Source organism: Bos javanicus, chromosome X (genome assembly GCF_032452875.1).
Source record: "Bos javanicus breed banteng chromosome X, ARS-OSU_banteng_1.0, whole genome shotgun sequence".
Lineage (NCBI taxonomy): Eukaryota > Metazoa > Chordata > Mammalia > Artiodactyla > Bovidae > Bos > Bos javanicus.
Window position 1 is genome coordinate 81,753,817 of NC_083897.1, and position 21,831 is coordinate 81,775,647.

Genomic DNA, 21,831 nt, shown 5'->3' on the forward strand with positions numbered 1-21,831 from the left:
TGGAGCTGTTCTGTGCAGTATGTCTGAGACTCATATCTTGCCTTTCTCCAGCTTGTACTTGCTCCTAAAGTCCACAGTTGCTCCTAAGCCCACAGTCTCAGGCTAATTGTGGGGATTTAATCCACTGCACCTGCTGTAGGAGTACTGCCCCCTTCTCTCCTTTGCTCACACATCCTCTGGTGTTCCACTTTGGTTTTGGCCGTCCCTCTGTTTGTGGGCTGCTCTCTGGTGTCTGTTCCCAACCCAGATACAAGGCAGCCTATTAGGACTCACATGCTCAGTTGGGGTGTGTGGGGAGTGCCTGCTGGAGCCAAGACCTGTGGTAAGTTGCCACAGTCTCAGGTGGCTCATGTATTTCCCCATAGGAGCTGGCCCTGAGTTGTGGGTCCCTCAGCAGAGTCAAACTGCTCAGTCTCCCAGGAAGGTGTGGGCAGTGACCTGTGCCTGCTCACAGCTTGGCGGCACTTGCAACCCCTGGGGTTGAGATTGTAGTAGTCTCCTATCCTCTGCCTCTAGCTCTCGCAATGTCTTTTCTACCTTCATAGACCACAGCTGACTCATCCCACCTATGGCACTGGCAAAGGTGAGGTCCTGCATTCTGGGAGTGTGCGTAGTTAGAGCGTTCCCACCACAGTGATCTCTTGCCTCTCTGGCTGGCCCATGATTTTCCCTGGACTCCCTCAGCTGTGTTGTACTAGTCCCCTCAGAGTATCTTGATGGCAGCCAACCCTGATCCTCTCCCTGGGGTCTGACCCCTGAAGCCTGAGCCTGAGCATCTAGCCCCAATTGTCGTGAAGGGCATGTAAGCTGCTTCTCTGCTGAAAAGTGCTGTTTGACAACGAACTCTGGTGAATTCTCTCCGTTTGGCCTTCTAAGCACCTGTTGCTGTGTTTCCTTCGGAGGTTCCAAAGCTCCCCCCTGACCCCTCCTCTGAGGGGGTTTCTGAGTGTGTGGAAACTTTTCCTCCTTCGGGATTCCTTCCCAGGGGCACAAGTCCCTGTCCTGAAATCTTGTCTGTTTTCTTATCTTTATCTTTTGCTGTACGTTGTTGTGGGGAGGTTGGCTTGCCTTTTTGGAAGTCTGGTGTTCAGCAGGCATTCTGTAGAAATTGTTCCATATTCAGATGAATTTTTGATGCATTTGATGGGTGGGGAGGGTAATCTCCCCATCTTACTCCTCTGCCATCTTGAACGTCCTTGAGGTGTGAATTTTTAACAATTATTTTGTACCTTCTTTCTTCCAGATGAATATGAAAACAGGAAAAGGATGGGTGAATGTTGGAAATGTGGTACTTGCTGATGATTTTTTTCAATCTGCCATAACTGTAAGTTACTGTTGATTTTTAACTGTTAGTAGCAGTTGTGGTTATTTTCATCATTACATTGTAATGTGGTTTATTTTCCAGAGTCTGGAGAAGTTATATTCCAAAATAACTCAGAGGAGCCCCACTGAGGAACATGTGATGGTGCAGAAGAATACTGTGGAGAGGGACCTTCTGAAAGTGCTTTCTTACCAAGCAGAGGCAGTAAGTATCATAGTCACCAGAGGTTTACAGTGGGGCATTTTCTATATGTAAATGCAAAAGTGATGAGATATAACCTATTAGAAGAAAGTCAGGTGTCATTGGTCTTTTATTGCATATTATATTTAACCTTTTTAATCTCTGTTTTATAGCTGAAGGTGACATTACTAATTGTAATTGGTATTTATTGGGGTAGATGAAATTGAAAAGACTTAGATAACTAATCCTTATTTTCAAGCACTGCATGTAATATCTATCATTATTTGTGGCAGTGGTTTCTATTTGAAACACCTATCTCTGTGACTCTCTTATGTTTACAGTATGGCTAAAGTGTGTTGATTGTTCAGTCATTTCTGATTCTTTGTGACCCTGTGAACTGTAGCCTACCAGGCTCTGATGTTCATGGAATTCTCCAGGCAAGAATACTGGAGTGGTTTGCCATTTCCTTCTCCAATACCCAAAGTACTGCCCCAAAAGAGCCTTCACATTTGAAATTATTCTGAGTTGTTTGCTAATATTTTCTAAAAGTGTGCTGATGTCAGTGTTCAGATCAGATCAGATCAGTCGCTCAGTCGTGTCCGACTCTTTGCGACCCCATGAATCGCAGCACGCCAGGCCTCCCTGACCATCACCAACTCCTGGAGTTCACTCAGACTCACGTCCATCAAGTCAGTGATGCCATCCAGCCATCTCATCCTCTGTCATCCCCTTCTCCTCCTGCCCCCAATCCCTCCCAGCATCAGAGTCTTTTCCAATGAGTCAACTCTTCACATGAGGTGGCCAAAGTACTGGAGTTTCAGCTTTAGCATCATTCCTTCCAAAGAAATCCCAGGGCTGATCTCCTTCAGAATGGACTGGTTGGATCTCCTTGCAGTCCAAGGGATTCTCAAGAGTCTTCTCCAACACCACAGTTCAAAAGCATCAATTCTTCGGTGCTCAGCCTTCCTCACAGTCCCAACTCTCACATCCATACATGACCACAGGAAAAACCATAGCCTTGACTAGACGAACCTTTGTTGGCAAAGTAATGTCTCTGCTTTTGAATATGCTATCTAGGTTGGTCATAACTTTTCTTCCAAGGAGTAAGCGTCTTTTAATTTCATGGCTGCAGTCACAATCTGTAGTGATTTTGGAGCCCAGAAAAATAAAGTCTGACACTGTTTCCACTGTTTCCCCATCTATTTCCCATGAAGTGGTGGGACCAGATGCCATGATCTTCATTTTCTGAATGTTGAGCTTTAAGCCAAGTTTTTCACTCTCCTCTTTCACTTTCATCAAGAGGCTTTTGAGTTCCTCTTCACTTTCTGCCATAAGGGTGGTGTCATCTGCATATCTGAGGTTAGTGATATTTCTCCCGGCAATCTTAATTCTAGCTTGTGTTTCTTCCAGTCCAGTGTTTCTCATGATGTACTCTGCATATAAGTTAAATAAACAGGGTGACAATATACAGCCTTGACGAACTCCTTTTCCTATTTGGAACCAGTCTATTGTTCCATGTCTAGTTCTAACTGTTGCTTCCTGACCTGCATACAGATTTCTCAAGAGGCAGATCAGGTGTTCTGGTATTCTCATCTCTTGAAGAATTTTTCACAGTTTATTGTGATCCATACAGTCAAAGGCTTTGGCATGGTCAATAAGGCAGAAATAGATGTTTTTCTGGAACTCTCTTGCTTTTTCTATGATCCAGCAGATGTTGGCAATTTGATCTCTGGTTCCTCTGCCTTTTCTGAAACCAGCTTGAACATCAGGAAGTTCACGGTTCACATATTGCTGAAGCCTGGCTTGAAGAATTTTGAGCATTACTTTACTAGTGTGTGAGATGAGTGCAATTGTGTGGTAGTTTGAGCATTCTTTGGCATTGCCTTTCTTTGGGATTGGAATGAAAACTGACCTTTTCCAGTCCTGTGACCACTGCTGAGTTTTCCAGATTTGCTGGCATATTGAGTGCAGCACTTTCACAGCATCATCTTTCAGGATTTGAAATAGCTCAACTGGAATTCCATCACCTCCACTAGCTTTGTTTGTAGTGATGCTTTCTAAGGCCCACTTGACTTCACATTCCAGGATGTCTGGCTCTAAGTCAGTGATCATACCATCGTGATTATCTGGGTCATGAAGATCTTTTTTGTACAGTTCGTCTGTGTATTCTTGCCATCTCTTCTTAATATCTTCTGCTTCTGTTAGGTCCATACCATTTCTGTCCTTTATCGAGCTCATCTTTGCATGAAATGTTGCTTTGGTATCTCTGATTTTCTTGAAGAGATCCCTAGTCTTTCCCATTCTGTTGTTTTCCTCTATTTCTTTGCATTTATCGCTGAAGAAGGCTTTCTTATCTCTTCTTGCTATTCTTTGGAACTCTGCATTCAGATATGCATGTCTTTCCTTTTTTCCTTTGCTTTTCACTTCTCTTCTTTTCACAGCTATTTGTAAGGCCTCCCCAGACAGCCATTTTGCTTTTTTGCAGTTCTTTTCTATGGGAATGGTCTTGATCCCTGTCTCCTGTACAATGTCACAAACCTCATTCCATAGTTCATCAGGCACTCTTATCTATCAGATCTAGGCCCTTAAGTCTATTTCTCACTTGCACTGTATAATCATAAGGGATTTGATTTAGGTCATACCTGAACGGTCTATTGGTTTTCCCTACTTTCTTCAATTTAAGTCTGAATTTGGCAATAAGGAGTTCATGGTCTGAGCCACAGTCAGCTCCTGGTCTTGTTTTTGCTGATTATATAGAGCTTCTCCATCTTTGGCTGCAAATACTATAATCAGTCTGATTTTGGTGTTGACCATCTGGTGATGTCCATATATAGAGTCTTCTCTTGTGTTGTTGGAAGAGGGTATTTGTTATGACCAGTGCATTTTCTTGGCAAAACTCTATTAGTCTTTGCCCTGCTTCATTCTGTATTCCAAGGCCAAATTTGCCTGTTACTCCAGGTATTTCTTGACTTCCTACTTTTGCATTCCAGTCCCCTATAATGAAAAGGACATCTTTTTTTGGGTGTTAGTTCTAAAAGGTCTTGTAGGTCTTCATAGAACTGTTCAACTTCAGCTTCTTCAGCATTACTGGTTGGGGCATATACTTGGATTACTGTGATATTGAATGGTTGATGTCAGTGTTCAGAGTTGTACTTTTCCTCAGTTTGGCTTATAGGTTTCCTTCTTTTGTCACCATGCTGTTCGGTGTGCATTTTAAGTTGACAAAATATAAGCTGGAATGAGTTTACTCTCTGAAATTATGTAATTCTGGAAATGAAAGAGAACTTAAAAATTATCTAATCTTATTTTTTAACATCTTCACAGAAATATAATTCATATACTGTAAAATTCACACATTTAAAAATACAATTCAATGGTTTCAGTATATTCATACAATTGAGAACTTTTAGCACAATCTTAAGTTTAAAACATTTTCATTACCCCAAAAGAAATCCCCTATACATTGCAGTCATTCCCTATTCCTCCTGACCGCTGCTGCTAAGTCGCTTCAGTCGTGTCCGACTCTGTGCGACCCCATGGACTGCAGCCCACCAGGCTTCTCCACCCACGGGATTCTCCAGGCAAGAACACTGGAGTGGGTTGCCATTTCCTTCTCCAGTGCATGAAAGTGGAAAGTGAAAGTGAAGTCGCTCAGTCGTGTCTGACTCTTAGCGACCCCATGGACTGTAGCCTACCAGGCTCCTCCATCCATGGGATTTTCCAGGCAACAGTATTGGAGTGGGGTGCCATTGCCTTCCTGACCGCTAGCAACCACTAATCTACTTGCTGTTTTTATAGATTTATCTGTTCTGGACATTTCATATAAATGAGATCATATAACAATCTTTTGTGCTTAGCTTCTTTTACTTAGCATGTTTTCAAATTTAATCTTTAATCTATGTTGTGAAAGTGAAGGTCGTTCAGTCATGTCCAATTGTTTGCAACCCCGTGGACTATACAATCTCCAGGCCAGAATACTAGAGTGGGTAGCCTTTCCCTTCTCCAGGGGATCTTCCCAACCCAGGGATCGAACCCAGGTGTCCTGCATTGCAGGCAGATTCTTTACCAACCGAGCCACCAGGGAAGCCCAATCTATGTTGTAGCATCTATCAGTATTTTTATTACCAAATATTATTGTACTATATGGATATACCACATTTTGTTTATCCATTCAGTTATTGATGAACATATGGAATGTTTTCAATTTGGAGCTATTGTAAATAATTCTACTGTGAACATTCATGTACAGATTTTTGCATGTACATGTTTTTATTTCTCTTGGATACATACCTAGAAATATAATTGCTCAAAAACATGATAACTCTGTTTAACCTTTTGTTGAAACTGCTGGACTATTTTCCACAGTGGCTTTGTACCATTTTACACTTCTGCCACTAGTCTCTGAGGGCTCTAATTTCTTCATATCTAGGAATTTTATAGATTTAGAATTTACATTTAGGACTTGACGCATTTCAAGTTAATTTTCATGTATGGTATGAGATGAGAGTCTATTTGCATTCTTTTGCATGTAACTCTCCAGTTGTCCTAGCACCATTTGTTGAAGACTGTTCTTTCCCCATTGAATGGTTTTATCACCCTTGTCAAAAATTAATTGATCAGAAATGTGAGGATTTATTTCTGAACTGTTGATTCTGTTCCCATTGATCTATATGTTTGTCCTTACACCAGTGCTATGGTGTCTTGAGTACAGTAGCTGTGTAGTCAGTTTTGATATAAGGAAGGGTGAATTTTCCAGCTTTGTTATTTTTCAGGATTATTTGACTCTTCTGGGTCTCTTGCATTTCCATATGAATTTTAGAAAAAGCTTGTTAATTTTTGCAACAAAGCCAGTTGGAATTTTCATAAGAAAACCACTGAATCTGTGGATCAGTTTGAGGAGTATTGCTATCTTAATAATGTTAAGTGTTTTGATCCATGGATATGAGATATTACCCATTTAGTTAGGTTTTAATTCCTTCTCATTTTTTAAATGATGAAACTGAGGTTCAGAGAGATGATGTGAGTTAATTGAAGATCTAAGACTAGAACCATGATTCTCTGACTTTTAGTCTAACACTCCCTACCCACAACTTTGTTGTTGTTCAGTCACTAAGACATGTCCAACTCTTTTGTGACCCCCCCATGTACTACAGCACACCAGGCTCCTCTGTCCCCCATTGTCTCTTGGAGTTCACTCAAATTAGGTTGCTGTAAAAAAAGAGAACCCTTTGTGGTAATTTTGTTTGCTTTTAAATGTTAATATCCTTTGTCAGTTACTTTAATGCAACTACTAAAAAATTGATAAAAAGTCCAGCAGGTCTTGGTCTTATATCTTAACTCTTCTACCAACTCGCTCTATGACTTTGGGGTGTTACTTAACCTCCTCAGGCCTATAAAAATCTAATATTTAAGAGATCACAACTCTATATTATATACTGTGACAGGGATGCATTTGACTTGATAGTAGTTCATGTGAAAAAGACCTATATGGTTTATTTTATTTACTGTTTTGTTGACGTATAGTTGATGTACAGTGTTATATGTTACACATGTACAATATAGTGATTGACAATTTTAAAGGTTATACTCCATTTATAGTTATTATAAAATATTCCCATATTATACAGTATATTCTTATAGCTTATTTTATTCATAATAGTTTATACCTCTTAATCCCCTACCCCTATATAGCCCTTACCCCCCTTCCCTCTCCTCATTGGTAACTGCAAGTTTGTTCTTTGGATCTGTGAGTCTTTTTGTTTGTTTGTTTGTTTGTTTTATTCACTAGTTTGGTGCAGTTTTTAGATTCCACATACAAGTGATATCATACAGCATTTTTCTTTCTCTATCTGGCTCATTTCACTTTTTAGCATAGTACCCTCCCAAGTCCATCTATGTTGTTGCAAATGGCAAAATTTTATTTTTTTATGGCTGAGCAGCGACTTTACTTTCACTTTTCACTTTCATGCATTGGAGAAGGAAATGGCAACCCACTCCAGTGTTCTTGCCTGGAGAATCCCAGGGACGGTGGAGCCTGATGGGCTGCCATCTATGGGGTCACACAGAGTCGGACCCAACTGAAGTGACTTAGCAGCAGCAGCAGCAACAGCAAGCTTTCTTTATAGTCCAATTCTCACATCCATACATGACTCCTGGAAAAACAATGGCTTTGACAAAACAGACCTTTGTTGGCAAAATAAGGTCTCTGCTTTTTAATATGCTGTCTAGGTTGGTCATAGCTTTTCTTCCAAGGAGCAAGTGTCTTAATTTCATGGCTGCAATCACCATCTGCAGTGATTTTGGAGGCCCCCCAAAATAAAGTCTCTCACTGTTTTCATTGTTTTCCCATCTATTTGCCATGAGGTGATGGGCCCAGATGCCATGATCTTAGTTTTCTGAATGTTTAGTTTTAAACCAGCTTTTTCATTCTCCTCTTTACTTTCATCAAGAGGCTCTCTAGTTCTTCTTTGCTTTCTGCCATGAGAGTGGTGTTATCTGCATATCTGAGGTTATTGATATTTCTCCCTGCAATCTTGATTCCATCTTGTGCTTCATCCAGCCCAGTGTTTCTCATGATGTACTCTGCATATAAGTTAAATAAGCAGGGTGACAATATACAGCCTTGATGTACTCCTTCTCTGACTTGTAGCCAGTCTGTTGTTCCATGTCCATTTCTAATAGTTGCTTCTTGACTTGCATACAGATTTCTCAGGAGACAGGTCAGGTGGTCTGGTATTCCCATTTCTTTAAGAATTTTCCACAGTTTGTTGTGATCCACAAAGTCAAAAGGCTTTGGCATAGTCAATAAAGCAGAAGTAGATGTTTTTCTGGAACTCTCTCACTTTTCCACTGATCCAACGGATGTTGGCAATTTGATCTCTGCTTCCTCTGCCTTTTCTAAATCCAACATGAACATCTGGAAGTTCACAGTTCACGTACTGTTGAAGCCTGGCTTGGAGAATTTTGAGTGTTACTTTGCTAGCGTGTGAGATGAGTGCAATTGTGCGGTAGTTTGAATGTTCTTTGGCATTGCCTTCTTTGGGATTGGAATGAAAACTGACCTTTTCCAGTCCTGTGGCCACTGCTGAGTTTTCCAGATACCACCCTTATGGCAGAAAGCAAAAAAGAACTAAAGAGTATCTTGATCAAGGTGAAAGAGGAGAGTGAAAATACTGGCTTAAATCACAGCATTCAAAAGATGGATCATGGCATCCGGTCCCATCAGTTCATGCCAGTAGATGGGGAAACAATGGGAACAGTAACAGACTATTTTTTTCTTAGGCTCCAGAATCACCATGGATAGTGACTGTATCTGTGAAATTAAAAGACACTTGCTCCTTGGAAGAAATACTATGACAAACCTAGACAGCATATTAAAAAGCAGAGACATTACTTTCCCAACAAAGGTCCATATAGTCAAAGCTATGGTTTTTCTGGTAGTTATGTATGGATGTGAGAGTTGCTCCATAAAGAAGGCTTACTGCCAAAGAATTGATGGTTTTGAACTGTGGTGTTGGAGAAGACCCTTGAACGTCCCCTGGACTGCAAGGAGATGAAAGCAGTTAATCCTGAGGGAAATCAGTCCTGAATATTCATTGGAAGGACTGATGCTAAAGCTCCAATACTTTGGCCACCTGATGTGAAGAGCTGACTCATTAGAATAGACCCTGATGCTGGGAAAGGTTGAAGGCTGGAGGAGAAGGGGACGACAGAGGATAAGATGGTTGAATGGCATCACTGACTCACTGGACGTGAATTTGAGCAAGTTCCGGGGTACGGTGAAGGACAGGGAAGCCTGGTGTGCTGCAATCCATGGGGTCGCAGATAGTCAGACATGACCAAGCAACTGAACAACAACAAATATATGGATGTGAGAGTTGGACCATAAAGAAGGCTTGTGCATCAAAGAATTTAGTCTTTTGAACTATGGAGCTGAAGAAGATACACCATATTAACAAATTGATCATCTCAATAGATGCATAGAAAGCCTTTGAGAAAATTATGATTTATGATTAAATCATAATTTATGATTAAAAACTCTTCAGAAAGTAGGCATACCTTAACATAATAAAGGCCATATGCAGCCAACCCACAGTAAGCATCCTAAATGGTGAAAAGCTGAAAGCATTTCCTCTAAAGTCAGGAACACGATAACAGTGCCCACTCTCACCTCTATTATTCAACATAATTTTCGTAGTCCTAGCCATAGCAATCAGAGAAGAAAAATAGTAGGAATCCACATTGGAAAAGAAGAAGTAAACAAATCAAGACTTTTTAACAGCAGTTCACATGTCAGAATTGACTTTTAGACATATAGCTTGTTATTCATTTTAACCAGTTACTGACATTTTGTTTTTTGCTTTCCCAGGCAGTTGCTGGAGGGGATTTTCAAAAAGCATCTCGTTGTATACTACGCTGTAAAGATATGTTGGTGAGGCTTCCCCAAATGGTGAGTGAAATCTCTGCCTTCATTCTCCTGTATCACATTCTAGGAAGACTCATTACTACTTCATGTGCTCCTATAGAGTTTATATTTTGTATAAGATTTACTTACTTAGCCAAGGTTTGAAATATTTTGCTTCTTTTGCTCTTTAATAGAACAGGTGTTCTAAAAAGTGATACAGGTTACTTAACATTTCTTTGCTTTCCCTTTTATTGTCAAAATACTTTGGTAATATTTCCTCCATATGTCATGGTATATGATGAAAGAAAGAAAAAATGAGTTTATTGCCCTACTGACAAGGTTGATAGCAGCTATTCATTATCATTGCCATAGTATTTTTCTATATTGGGATTTGGAGGTGTGAGCAGTTTGATAGGATAAATAAAACCTGTTTCTCAGACTGGAGTTCATCAGTATTCCAGAGTAGATAATTTTTAATTTTTCCACTTTATCTCCCTTTTCCATTCTTTCTCCCCTATTTCAGGCCTATGCTTACTTCAGTCTTTACTGGTACAGAGGAGACTGATACCAAAGATAAATTTGGTATCAGGATGGTCTCAGGGCTCCATCACTTGTACCTTCGTGTGAAACTGGTTGTACTTTTCTCTCAAATTCTATGTTATAATGTAGAACTTAATTCAGTAACTATTTATATATTGCTAATATTATGTGGAGGTACTCTTCTAGTCTTTAAAAAAATTAAAAACAATTTCACAGTTACAAAACTGTAACAAGAATCATACAAAGAATTCCTATATATCCTTTGCCCTGAGACCTAGTTCAAGTTTTTCAATACTGATCTTTACACAAAATGGATTCTTTCTAGGATTCACTTAGTCTCTAGTCTCTTTCACTGGAAAACTTCCTCACTTTTGCCTTGACTTTCATGACCTTGACAATTTTGAAGATTCCAGAACAGCCATTTTGTAGAATGTGACTTAATTTATTTTTCAAAAATTAAAAAGAAATTTTATTGAGGTATATTTGACATATAACACTGTATAAATTTGAGGTATTTCACATGTTGATTTGATACACTTTTAATTTGCAGTATGGTTACTGGAGTAGTGTTAGCTAACACCTTTATAATGTCACATAAATGTCATTTTTTTGTGTTGAGAAGAGTCAAGATCTAGTTCCTTAGCAATTTAAAAATTTAAAGCACAGTATTGTTGACTAAAATCACTATGTTGTACATTAGATTTCCAGAAATTATCTACTAGCTGCAAGTTTAAACCCTTAAACGACGTCTCTGCAATTACCTCTCTCTAACCAAATTAGGGTTTGTTCAAAGATTCCTTACGATTAGACTAGGTTATGAATTTGGGGCCAGAAAATCACAGAAATGATTCTGTTGAATGACATACAAGTTTGATTTATTCTATTGGTGGTGGTGCTAACTTTGATCTCTTGGTTAAAATGGTTTCTTACAGGTTTCAAACTTATGTATTTTTTCCCTTTGTTATTCCTAAGTGTTTTGTGAAATGATGCTCTGAGACTTTGTAAAATCCAGTTTCTCATCCAACTTTCACTATCTGTTGAGATTTCCTGCCTGAATTGGTACTGTGATGGTTGACACCTGGCTATTTTTCTAATTCTATCCTTTCTATATTTATTAGGTGACATTCTAGTATAATTTTTTATTGAGCTAAAATATATATAACATAAAATTTGCCATTTTAACAATTTTTAAGCATGCAATTCAGTGGCACTAAGTACATTCACAGTGTTGTATAACCATCACCACTCTGTACTGATAGAAACTCTGTACTCATTACACAAATACTCCTCATTACTGCCTCCCCTGGTAACCTCTAATTTACTTTCTGTCTCTGTGAACTTGCTTGTTCTAGATATTTTATATAAATGGAATCATATAATATTTATCCTTTTGTGTCTGACTTATTTCATTTAGCATTAATATTTTCAAGGTGCATATCATGGCATGTATCAGAACTGGGTTCCTTTCTATGACTGAATAATATTTCATTGTATGTATATACCTAATTTTATCTGTTCATCAATTGATAGATACTTGAGTTGTTTCCACCTTTTGGTTACTGTGAATAATGCTGTAATGAACATTGGTGTACAAGTATTGGAATCCCTGCTTTTAGCTGTTTTAATCTAAGACTTGAATGGTTGGTAATATGGTAATTTTATGTTTAACTTTTCGATGAACCACCAAACTCTTTTTAATACTGGCTGTACCATTTTACATTCCCACCAGCATTTGAATTGGGGTTCCAGTTTCTCCATACCCTTAGCAACACTTGTTATTGTCTTGGCTTTAAAAAAAATTACTATCATAGCCATCTTAGTAGGTGTGAAGTGGTTTCTCATTGTGCCTTTGGCTTGCATTTCCCTACTAAGTAATGACACTAAGCATCTTTTCATGTGCTTACCAATTATTTTTATAGCTTCCTTGGGACCTATGTATTAAAGTCCTTGGATCTTTTAAAATGGGGATTTTTAAGATTATAACTATATTAATATGATTTTAAATACTGTTATAAATAGTGTTACAAGTTGCTGAACATGAAAATATTTAGCATTTCTACTGGTGCCAGTTTTTACAAAATGCTATGAACTAAAGTGTGTCCCCTCTTGACCCAAACTTATCTGCTGAAGCCTTAACTCTCCATGTGTATGGTGGTAGGGTTTTGGGGAGGTAATTAAGCTTAGATGAGGAAGGGCCTTCATGATGGAGTTAGTACCCTTATAAGAAGGGCACCAGAGAACTTGCTTTTCTCATATCCTCTACCCTATCATGCATGAAGGCAGCTCTGGGAAGAGAGCCTTTACCATAGAAAAGTGATGGTTAAACTTTTAATTTTGGACTTTTGTAACCTTCAGAACTGTAAGAAATTATTTCCTGCTGTTTAAATAAAAACAAAGTTGGGTTGTTTTTCCTACAGTGAAGTATCACCTCATTCTGGTCAAAATGACCATCATTGAAAAGTCTACAAATAATAAATGCTGGAGAGGATGTGGAGAAAAAGGAACCCTCCTACAGTGTTGTTGGGAATGTAAATTGGTACAGCTACTGTGGAGAACAGTATGGAGATTGCTTAAAAAACTAGGAATAAAACTACCATGTGACCCAACAATCCCACTACTGGGCATATACCCTGAGGAAACTGTAATAGAAAAAGATACATGCACTCAAGTGTTCATTGCAACACTATTTATAAACAGCCAAGACATGGAAGCAACCTAAGTGTCCATCAACAGATGAATGGATGATGATGTGGTATATATACACAATGGAATATTACTCAGCCATAAGAAATAATGAAATAAATGCCATTTGCAGCAACATGGATGGACCTAGAGATTAACATGCTAAGTGAAGTAAGCCAAAGACATGTATCGTATAATATTGCTTATATGTGAAATCTGAAAAAGATACTAATGAGCTTATTTAAGACAGAAACAGAGAGCTCAAAAACAAACTTATGGTTACCAAAGGGAAAAGGCTGGGAGGGATAAATTAGGTGGTTGGGATTAACATGCATCTACTACTGTTTATATAAAATAGATAACCAACAAGGACCTACTGTATAGCACAGAAAACTATATTCCATACTCTGTAATAACCTGTAAGGGGAAAGAGTGTGTGTGTGTATACATAACCATCTCATCCTCTGTCACCCGCCTCTCTTCCTGCCATCTGTCTTTCCCAGCATCAGGGTTTTTTCCAGTGAGTCAGCTCTTTGCAGCAGGTGGCCAAAGTATTGGAGCTTCAGCTTCAGCAAGTCCTTCCAATGAATATTCAGGGTTGATTTCTTTAGGATTGACTGGTTTGATCTCTTTGCTGTCTAAGGGACTCTCAAGAGTCTTCTTCAACACCACAATTCAAAAGCATAAATTCTTTGGTGCTCATCCTTCTTTGGGGCTTCCCTGATAGCTCAGTTGGTAAAGAATCTGCCTGCAATGCAAGAGATCCTGGTTTGATTCCTGGGTCAGGAACATTTGCTTGAGAAGGGATAGGCTACCCACTCTAGTATTCTTGGGCTTCCCTTGTGGCTCAGCTGGTAAAGAATCTGCCTGCAATGTGGGAGACCTGGGTTTGTTCCCTGGGTGGGAAAGATGGCCTGGAGAAGGGGAAGGCTACCCACTCCAGTATTCTGACCTAAGAATGAAAGAGTTGAACATGACTGACTTTCACTTTTACCTTCAGCCTTTTTTATGGTTCAACTCTTACATCCATACATGGCTGCTGGAAAAACCATAGCTTTGACTGTGTGGACCTTTGTTGGCAAAGTGGTATCTCTGCTTTTTAATATGCTGTCTAGGGTTGTCATAGCTTTTTTCCCAATAAGGAAACATCTTTTAATTTCATGGCTGCAGTCACTGTCTGCAGTGATTTTGGAGCCCAGGAAAATAAAATATGCCACTATTTCCATTGTTTCCTCACTTATTTGCCATGAAGTAATGGGACTGGATGCTGTGATCTTTGGAGAAGGAAATGGCAACCCACTCCAGTATTCTTGCCTGGAGAATCCCATGGACAGAGGATCCTGGTAGGCTACAGTCCATGGGGTCGCTAAGAGTCAGACACGACTGAGTGATTTCACTTTCACTTTTCACTTTCATGCATTGGAGAAGGAAATGGCAAGCCACTCCAGTGTTCTTGCCTGGAGAATCCCAGGGACGGGGGAACCTGGTGGGCTGCTGTCTATGGGGTCGCACAGAGTCGGACACTACTGAAGTGACTTAGCAGCAGCAGCAGCAACGCTTCTTTTCTGGCAGTTAAAAAATTACTTTTGTTAGTGTTTCTTTCGAAGGCCAGATCCTTGGAGTTCCCTACTGTGTCATTTTCTCTGATGTCACTCACTCTTCTGATTCTTCATCTTTTGTATAAAACATGATTTTTTGCTTTGGAAATTTGCATAATGAGGATAACCAACACTGATGTACCATTACTATGTGCCAGGCATGAGTCTCAGCATTTTGTAAATATGAATTCATTTAACCTTCACAATAACCTTGTGACAACCTTGTAGAATGAATATTATTTTCCCCATCATACAGATGATGACTGAGGTAATTTTTTAAAGGGTTTTAGGAGCTTGACCAAGGATATGCAGTAAGTGCTGAAAACTGGATTCAAATTTAGTGAGACTCCAGTGTCCTTGCTCTTAACCACTGTGCTTTTTCTCTCTTAATTAGAAATGAGTCTTCTTGTATCCAGTGTTTTAAAATTTCATGAAGTGTCTTGGTGTGTATCTTTTTGTATTAATTTTTATGGGCACTTGAAAAATCCATTTCAATGTAGTAATTCTGTTTTCTTAGTTACTCATTTTGTTGATGTACTCTTCTCTATTTTCTGTTTCAAGAGTGCTTGTTTTAAGATGTTAGATTTCCTAGATTAGTTTCTTAATGTTCTATATTTTCTTACCTGTTTTCCATGTCCTTTTCATTTTATTTTACTATTTAGGTGATTTTCTCAGTTTTATTTTCTAAGTGTTCTCATGAATTTTTCATTTTGATATCATGCTTTTAACTTCCAAAAGCTCCTTTTATTTTTATGAATATTCTATTTTCATAGCATCTTGTTCTTACTTCAGGGTTGCAATATTTTATTCTCTCTCAGAAGATATTGATAGATTCATCTCCCCTGTTTTTTTCTCTGCATCTGTTTTCTCCAAGGTGATTTTTTTTCCTGTATGTATGTATGCATGTGTTTTGTCTCTGCCTTTGATTATCACTGGATGCTTACATTTATAATAATAACAAAACACTAAAGATCTCATTGGAAGCTCTGGGTTCTCTCTGTAAGATGTTCTGGATGAGCTGATTTGCAAGATGACCTCTTTGCTGATTTCAGTGTCCTTGTTTCTTTTCTCTTGGGTTGGTCAAATTCCTCTTCCAGACTACTCCTTAGTGAATCAATACCTGGCCTCCTGGGTTCTGGAGTCAAGGAGGAGGAAACAGACTTGGGTCTTGATAGTCAATGTGTAAATTTTTACTTGAGCATCCTCTTTTCACTATAGCACCCTTATTCTCAACTGTGCCTCATCTTTCCAAGTTCAGAGGCCTTCAGTTTTGCCCCCTGTAGTCTGTTGGTAGGATCATGGAAGGATAATTGCTTGTCTGATGGAGTGAGGAGAGAGACTTGAGGTCTAACTCCTTTTTAAAGAGACTTTTAACCAATCCTCCTATTTTTAGCTCCACTTTTGTAATGTACCTGGGGTGCTAACTGCTAAATTTTGGAGGAGGATTTAGAAATATAAACTGGATTTTCAGATTTCCCTATTGCTAGCATAGCATTCTGCTTTCTCATGTCTATTAGGTCATTTACTAATTTACCATCTCTTTTCTAGCTTCCAAAATTACATTGGTCTTGGTCTGCTATCATATTGTCTTTATCCTAGTCTATTTGTATTTTTTTTAACTTAATAGCATCAGAAGAATGGAATAGTGAAGAATAAATTTACCCAAGGAGGTGAAAGACTTGTACACTGAAAACTTTTTAAAAAACTGATGGAAGAAATTAAAGCAGACACAAATACATGGAAAAACATCCCATGTTTATGACTTAGAAGGCTTACTATTGTTACAATATCCATACTGCTCAAAACTATCTACAACCTCAATGTCATCCCTATCATAATCTCAATGACATGTTTTGCAGAAATAGAAAAACCATCCTAAAATTTGTACGGAATTTCAAGGGAACTTGAATAGGTAAAACAATCTTGAAAATGAAGAGTAAATTTGGAGGCCTCATACGTCTTGATTTCAAAGCATATTGTAAGGCGAAAACAATCTAAACACTGTGGTACTGACATAAAGATAGACATGGAGGCTAATAAAACAGAGTAGAGAGCCTAGAAATAAACTCTTGTGTATATAGTCAAATGATCTTCAATAGGTATGCCAAGGCCACTCAGTGGGGAAACAGCAGTCTCTCCAACAGATGGCTGTGGGAAAACTATATAAATACATAAATGCAGAGAATGAAGTTGGAGCCATAGCTTACACCATATACAAAAGTTAACTCAAAGTAGATTGAAGAATCTAAATGTAAGAGTTAAAACTATAAAATTCCTAGAAGAAAACATAGGAGAAAAACCTTATGACATTGGATTTGGCAGTGATTTCTTAGATATGCACCAGAAGCATGGGCAGCAAAAGCAAAAATGAACAAAAGTGACAACATTAAGTTTAAAACTTATGTACATCAAAGGAAACAATCAACAGGGTGAAAAGCCAACCTATGAAATGGGAAAATATTTGCAAGTCATATATTTCTGATAAGTGGTTAATATCCAAAATACACAAAGAATTTCCACAACAACAAAAAACAAAGAACCAGAATAGATATTTCTCCAAAGATATACATGGCCAACAAGCATATGAAAAGATGCGACTATCACTAATCATTGGGGAAAAGGAAATCAAAATCACAATGAGATATTGCCTCACACTACAGGACAGTCAAAACAACAAAATAACAGATGTTGATAAGGATGTGGAGAAATTGGATGTGGAGATTGTAAACTGATGTAGATTCTATAGAAAACAGTATGACAGTTCTTCAAAAAATAGAATCACTGTATAAGCCAGCAATCCCATTCTGGGTATATGTCCAATAGAACTGAAAGCAGGTTTTTGAAGAAATACTTGCACACACCCATGTTCCTTGCATCATTATTCACAAGAGGTAGAAGCAACACAAGTGTTAATTGACAAATGAGTAGATTGCAAAAAACACAGTGAAATATTATTTACTCTTAAAAAGGAAAGAGCTCTGATAAACTACTACAACATGGATGAGCCTTGAGGATGCTATACTAAGTGAAATAACAGTCACAAAATCCAAATACTTGATGATTTCCCTTATATGAAATATCTAAAGTAGTCAAACTCACAGGAAGAGAAAATAGAATTGTGATTGCCAGTGGTTTTGGCAGGGGCAAATGAAGGGTTATTAATCAGTGGGTAAAGAGTTTCAGTTTTGGAAGATGAAATAATTCTGGAGATCTGTTACACAGCAATATGAGTATAGTCTATAACACTACCAAATAGTACACTTAAAAATGATAGAGATGGTACATTTTGTTATGTGCTTTTTACCACAGCTAATAAGTTTTCTTTTATTGTCATTTTACTGGGGTGTTAGGAGGGAGCAGAGGTAATTGTGTGTGCTCAGTCTGACATTTTTAACAGGAATGTAATGCTGGCTTTTTTGTTTTCTCTGTTTTTTATTTCATGTTTAATTTTCCCACCTTCCTGTGGGTTAAATGAACATTTTTAAAATTGCATTTTATCCGTATTATTTTTGAGTGCTGCCATTATAAAGACAGTCATGTTGGATTTAGGATACACCCTAATCCAGTTTTCCTTGATGACACTACAAAGACCCTATTTCCAAATAAAGACATTCACTGGTTCCAGATGGACCTGAATTTTGGGAGGCGGGCGTTATTCAATTCAGTAGTCTTGATAGCATAAGTTCTTTAACTTTATTCTTCTTCAGCATTGTTTTAGCTGTTCTGGGCCTTTTATTCTTCCATATTCCTTATAGAGTCAATTTTCTTCATAAAGATATTTGACAATAAACTGTTGTCATGTGTGTGTGTGTGTGTGTGTGTTGCTCAGTCGTTTCTGACTCTTTGGGATCCCATGGACTGTAGCCTCTTCTATCCATGGAATTCCCCAGGCAAGAATACTGGAGTGGGTAGCCATTGCTTTCTCCAGGGGATCTTCCTGATCCAAGGATCAAACCCAGCTCTCCCGCATTGCAGGCAGATTCTTTACCATCTGAGCCACCAGGGATAGTGATATCTTAAAGTTTACATTGTTGAGTTGGTTGTCATTGCAGATGCTTTTAAATGTTTGTTTAATATCAACAACTTCTCTGAAATCTTGTGAATTCTGATAATTTTATCTGTAAAATTTCTTGGATTGTTTGCATGTTTTTTACTATCTGCTTCTTTTGTCATTATCTTTGTTGCTATCTATTTGACGTTATAAATTAGTAGAGGATAGAGACTTCTCTTTAATATGCTTTGTAGAGTAAATGGACAGTGAACTGGATATTGAAAAATATGAAAGGAGACTCAGGTAGTGGTTAGGGAAAGGAAACTTGTGGTATCTTGCTCAGAGTTAGAGTTGATAAAGAGAAAAGCAAATGTAGAGGGCAGGGGATAGACTGAATTAGAGGTTTCGAGGATATGTAACAGAAAAGTAATTAACTATGCCTTTGTCAGAATGGGGCTACCAGTAAAAGACCTTGAAGTTCATAGTTAAGAGTTTATATTTAGAAGATGATTGATAAAGCTATACTGTTAGAAATATTTTCATTCTAAAGGTCAATGAAATTGTTTTGTGTGCTTTTGATGAACTTAAGATTTAGATGAGACTTGAAAATCTAGGGCAAGAAGTCTTGCGAGAGGAAATGACCAGATAAAGGTTGGAGAGGAGCTAACTGTAGTGTTAGTCACTTAAAAGGAGTTAATGAATTATATAAGCCACCTTTCTTGTTTTCTGATACATCCTTCCTGTATCCCAAAACTAGATTAAGAATTATCTAAGATGTTGACATAATGGCAGAAGGTACTGCTGTATTGTTGTTTAGAGGCAAAGAAATAAAGTGTTTGGAAAATTTTTTCTTAGAGCACCAAGAGAAGTAACTAATGACTAATGAGTTTATTATTACTGAGATATCTGAGGGTTAGAGAAAGCTGAGTAAGGGAGGGATTGGAAGATACATGTCCTAAAGCCATTAAGGAAGAAAGTCAGGTGCTGGGAGCTGGCGAGAGGCACTCCACTCGTGACAGAGGTTATGAGGAAGGAGGCTCGGCATACGCAAAGGCAGGATCGAGCCTCAGGAGTCCCCCTGGATATTCTCGAGCATCTACCCCAAAAAACCAGAGTCTGCCTACTTTATTGCTTTGTGCTCTCCCCTCTGACTTTACTGGGGGCTGTCCCCCACCACCATCTCGCTCTCTCTGACAAAGAGTTAACTTACAGCTCCAATTAATAAAGTTCCTGGGCATTAGGAGTGTTTAAATCTAAACCCCTCAGATAGCTCTCTAACTCTCCTGACAAGTTTACCCAGACTCCTACAGCTATGCATATGATTGTTTACAGTCTCCCAGCCTCGAGAGAGGCACGGGAAGCTTAAGATATTCAAATAGCTTAGAGCCTCTCAGAGAGTTAGAAACTGTCAGAATAAAACTAGTAAAAGATTTCATTGATGAGCCAATGCTTGCTGCCAAGTTTCCACATCCCCTGTATTGTATCCTTGAATGTGTATTAATTAATATACTTGGTATGTAGAAAAAATAAGTAGTGGCCTTGGTGTTAGCAACTTTAGACCCTTAAGGTAATAAATTCTTTCCTTTGTTGTAAACCCATTGCACTTCTGCCCTATAGGAATGCAGTTTTATCTAACACCTTCGGAAGATGGCGCCAAACCTTAAAATAATTACTCTTAGAGAAAATAAGTCTTAAGGTTGACAAACCTTTGTCAAGAGTCATAAAATGTTAATAGGCCTTCTGGCCAGAAGATGATGTAAATCACCTAAACCATTTGTATACGATAAATTTGTAGGAAAGAAACCCTAGTTTTTGATAAGGATCAAAGACTGCTGACTTTGCATGATTTCACATCCCCTATTATCCTCTATGTGTAACTTAGGGTATAAAAACCCCTGTTGAAAATAAAGCTATGGGCTTTGCTCACCAAAGCTTGGTCTCCCCATGTCATTCTTCTCCTCAATTTCCAGCTGAGTCTCCATCTGGAGCTCAGAGGTCCTCTGCGACCATTTATTTGCCTGCGCTTCTAAGACCCACTCGAGAAGGTGTCTAAGGTGTGGCACCTTCCGCTATTTGAGAGGGCGCCTGTGGCCTCCGTGGTCAGAGATAACCTGGTGTCACAGGTTATATTGATTTTCTGCATAAACCAAGCTACTCTGCCTCTTTTCTCCACTGAATTTTCCTGCTGAGCTATCCTCATTCTATTACTCTCTATATCTTTGATGAATATTTAAATAGTTGCCGACGCCGTCTCCCCTTCAAATACTCTGGATCAGCCGGGGCTGGACCCCGGCAGTCAAGCAATTATCATTTAATTATTGCTACACTATTATACTTTAACAAAATGTAAAAATGCATGATCTATAAATGTTTAAAAGACAACAAAATCACAAAGGAAAATAGCTTGGAATGAAAATAATAGGTCTGCTTTTTCTCTATTTTAAGAATCTAATTTACAAAGTAATATACAGAAATGAAATTATCTGGTTAATTAAAAATAAAAAGTCTTGTATTGAACTCAAAAGTTAGTGATCAAAGTCATTTTTAGCTGCAGTATCTAAGTGAGTTTTAAAAATCATCTGTATAGTCTAATCTTGGCATTGTAAAGTAGGTATTTGGTTGGATCTGTCATTTCTGGGCCAGAGATGTAACAGTGGCTAGAGGTTCTAGAGATTCCATAGTTCTAGTCTCATAAGTCCATTTCTATATGACCAATATACAATAGACTTACAGATCTACCATCTTTGTATTACTTGCAATTGTATATTACTTGCAAAGTGAGATGTTACCACTGCATGGAAGGCCAGGAAAGTATTTTTAAAAGAGATATTTGTATAGATCTTAGTATTTAATACCCCATTATAAATATTTCATGAGGATAGGGATCTTTGTCTGTTTTGTTCATTGATGTATCTTTAATATTGCCTAATATTATAGATATTCCCTGGGTTTGAGACCTGGGTTCGATCCCTGGGTCAGGAAGATCCCCTGGAGAAGGAAATGGCAACCCACTCCAGTATTTTTGCCTGTAGAATCCCATGGACGGAGGAGCCTGGTGGGCTACAGTCCACGGGGTTGCAAAGAGTCGGACACAACTGAGTGACTTCACTTTCAC

At 38.4% G+C, this 21,831-nt stretch overlaps 1 protein-coding gene across 2 annotated transcripts in view; it reads left to right on the forward strand.

Moving 5' to 3' along the window:
- The window catches only part of TEX11 (testis expressed 11), a 203,776-nt gene that overhangs the window by 47,244 nt on the left and 134,701 nt on the right, over nucleotides 1–21,831 (forward strand). For both annotated transcript variants that reach the window (XM_061409806.1, XM_061409807.1), the window contains exons 6-8: nucleotides 1,244–1,324; nucleotides 1,406–1,525; nucleotides 9,870–9,950. In XM_061409806.1, coding sequence (XP_061265790.1) covers nucleotides 1,244–1,324; nucleotides 1,406–1,525; nucleotides 9,870–9,950 — 282 coding nt within the window. The remainder of the gene's footprint in view (nucleotides 1–1,243; nucleotides 1,325–1,405; nucleotides 1,526–9,869; nucleotides 9,951–21,831) is intronic.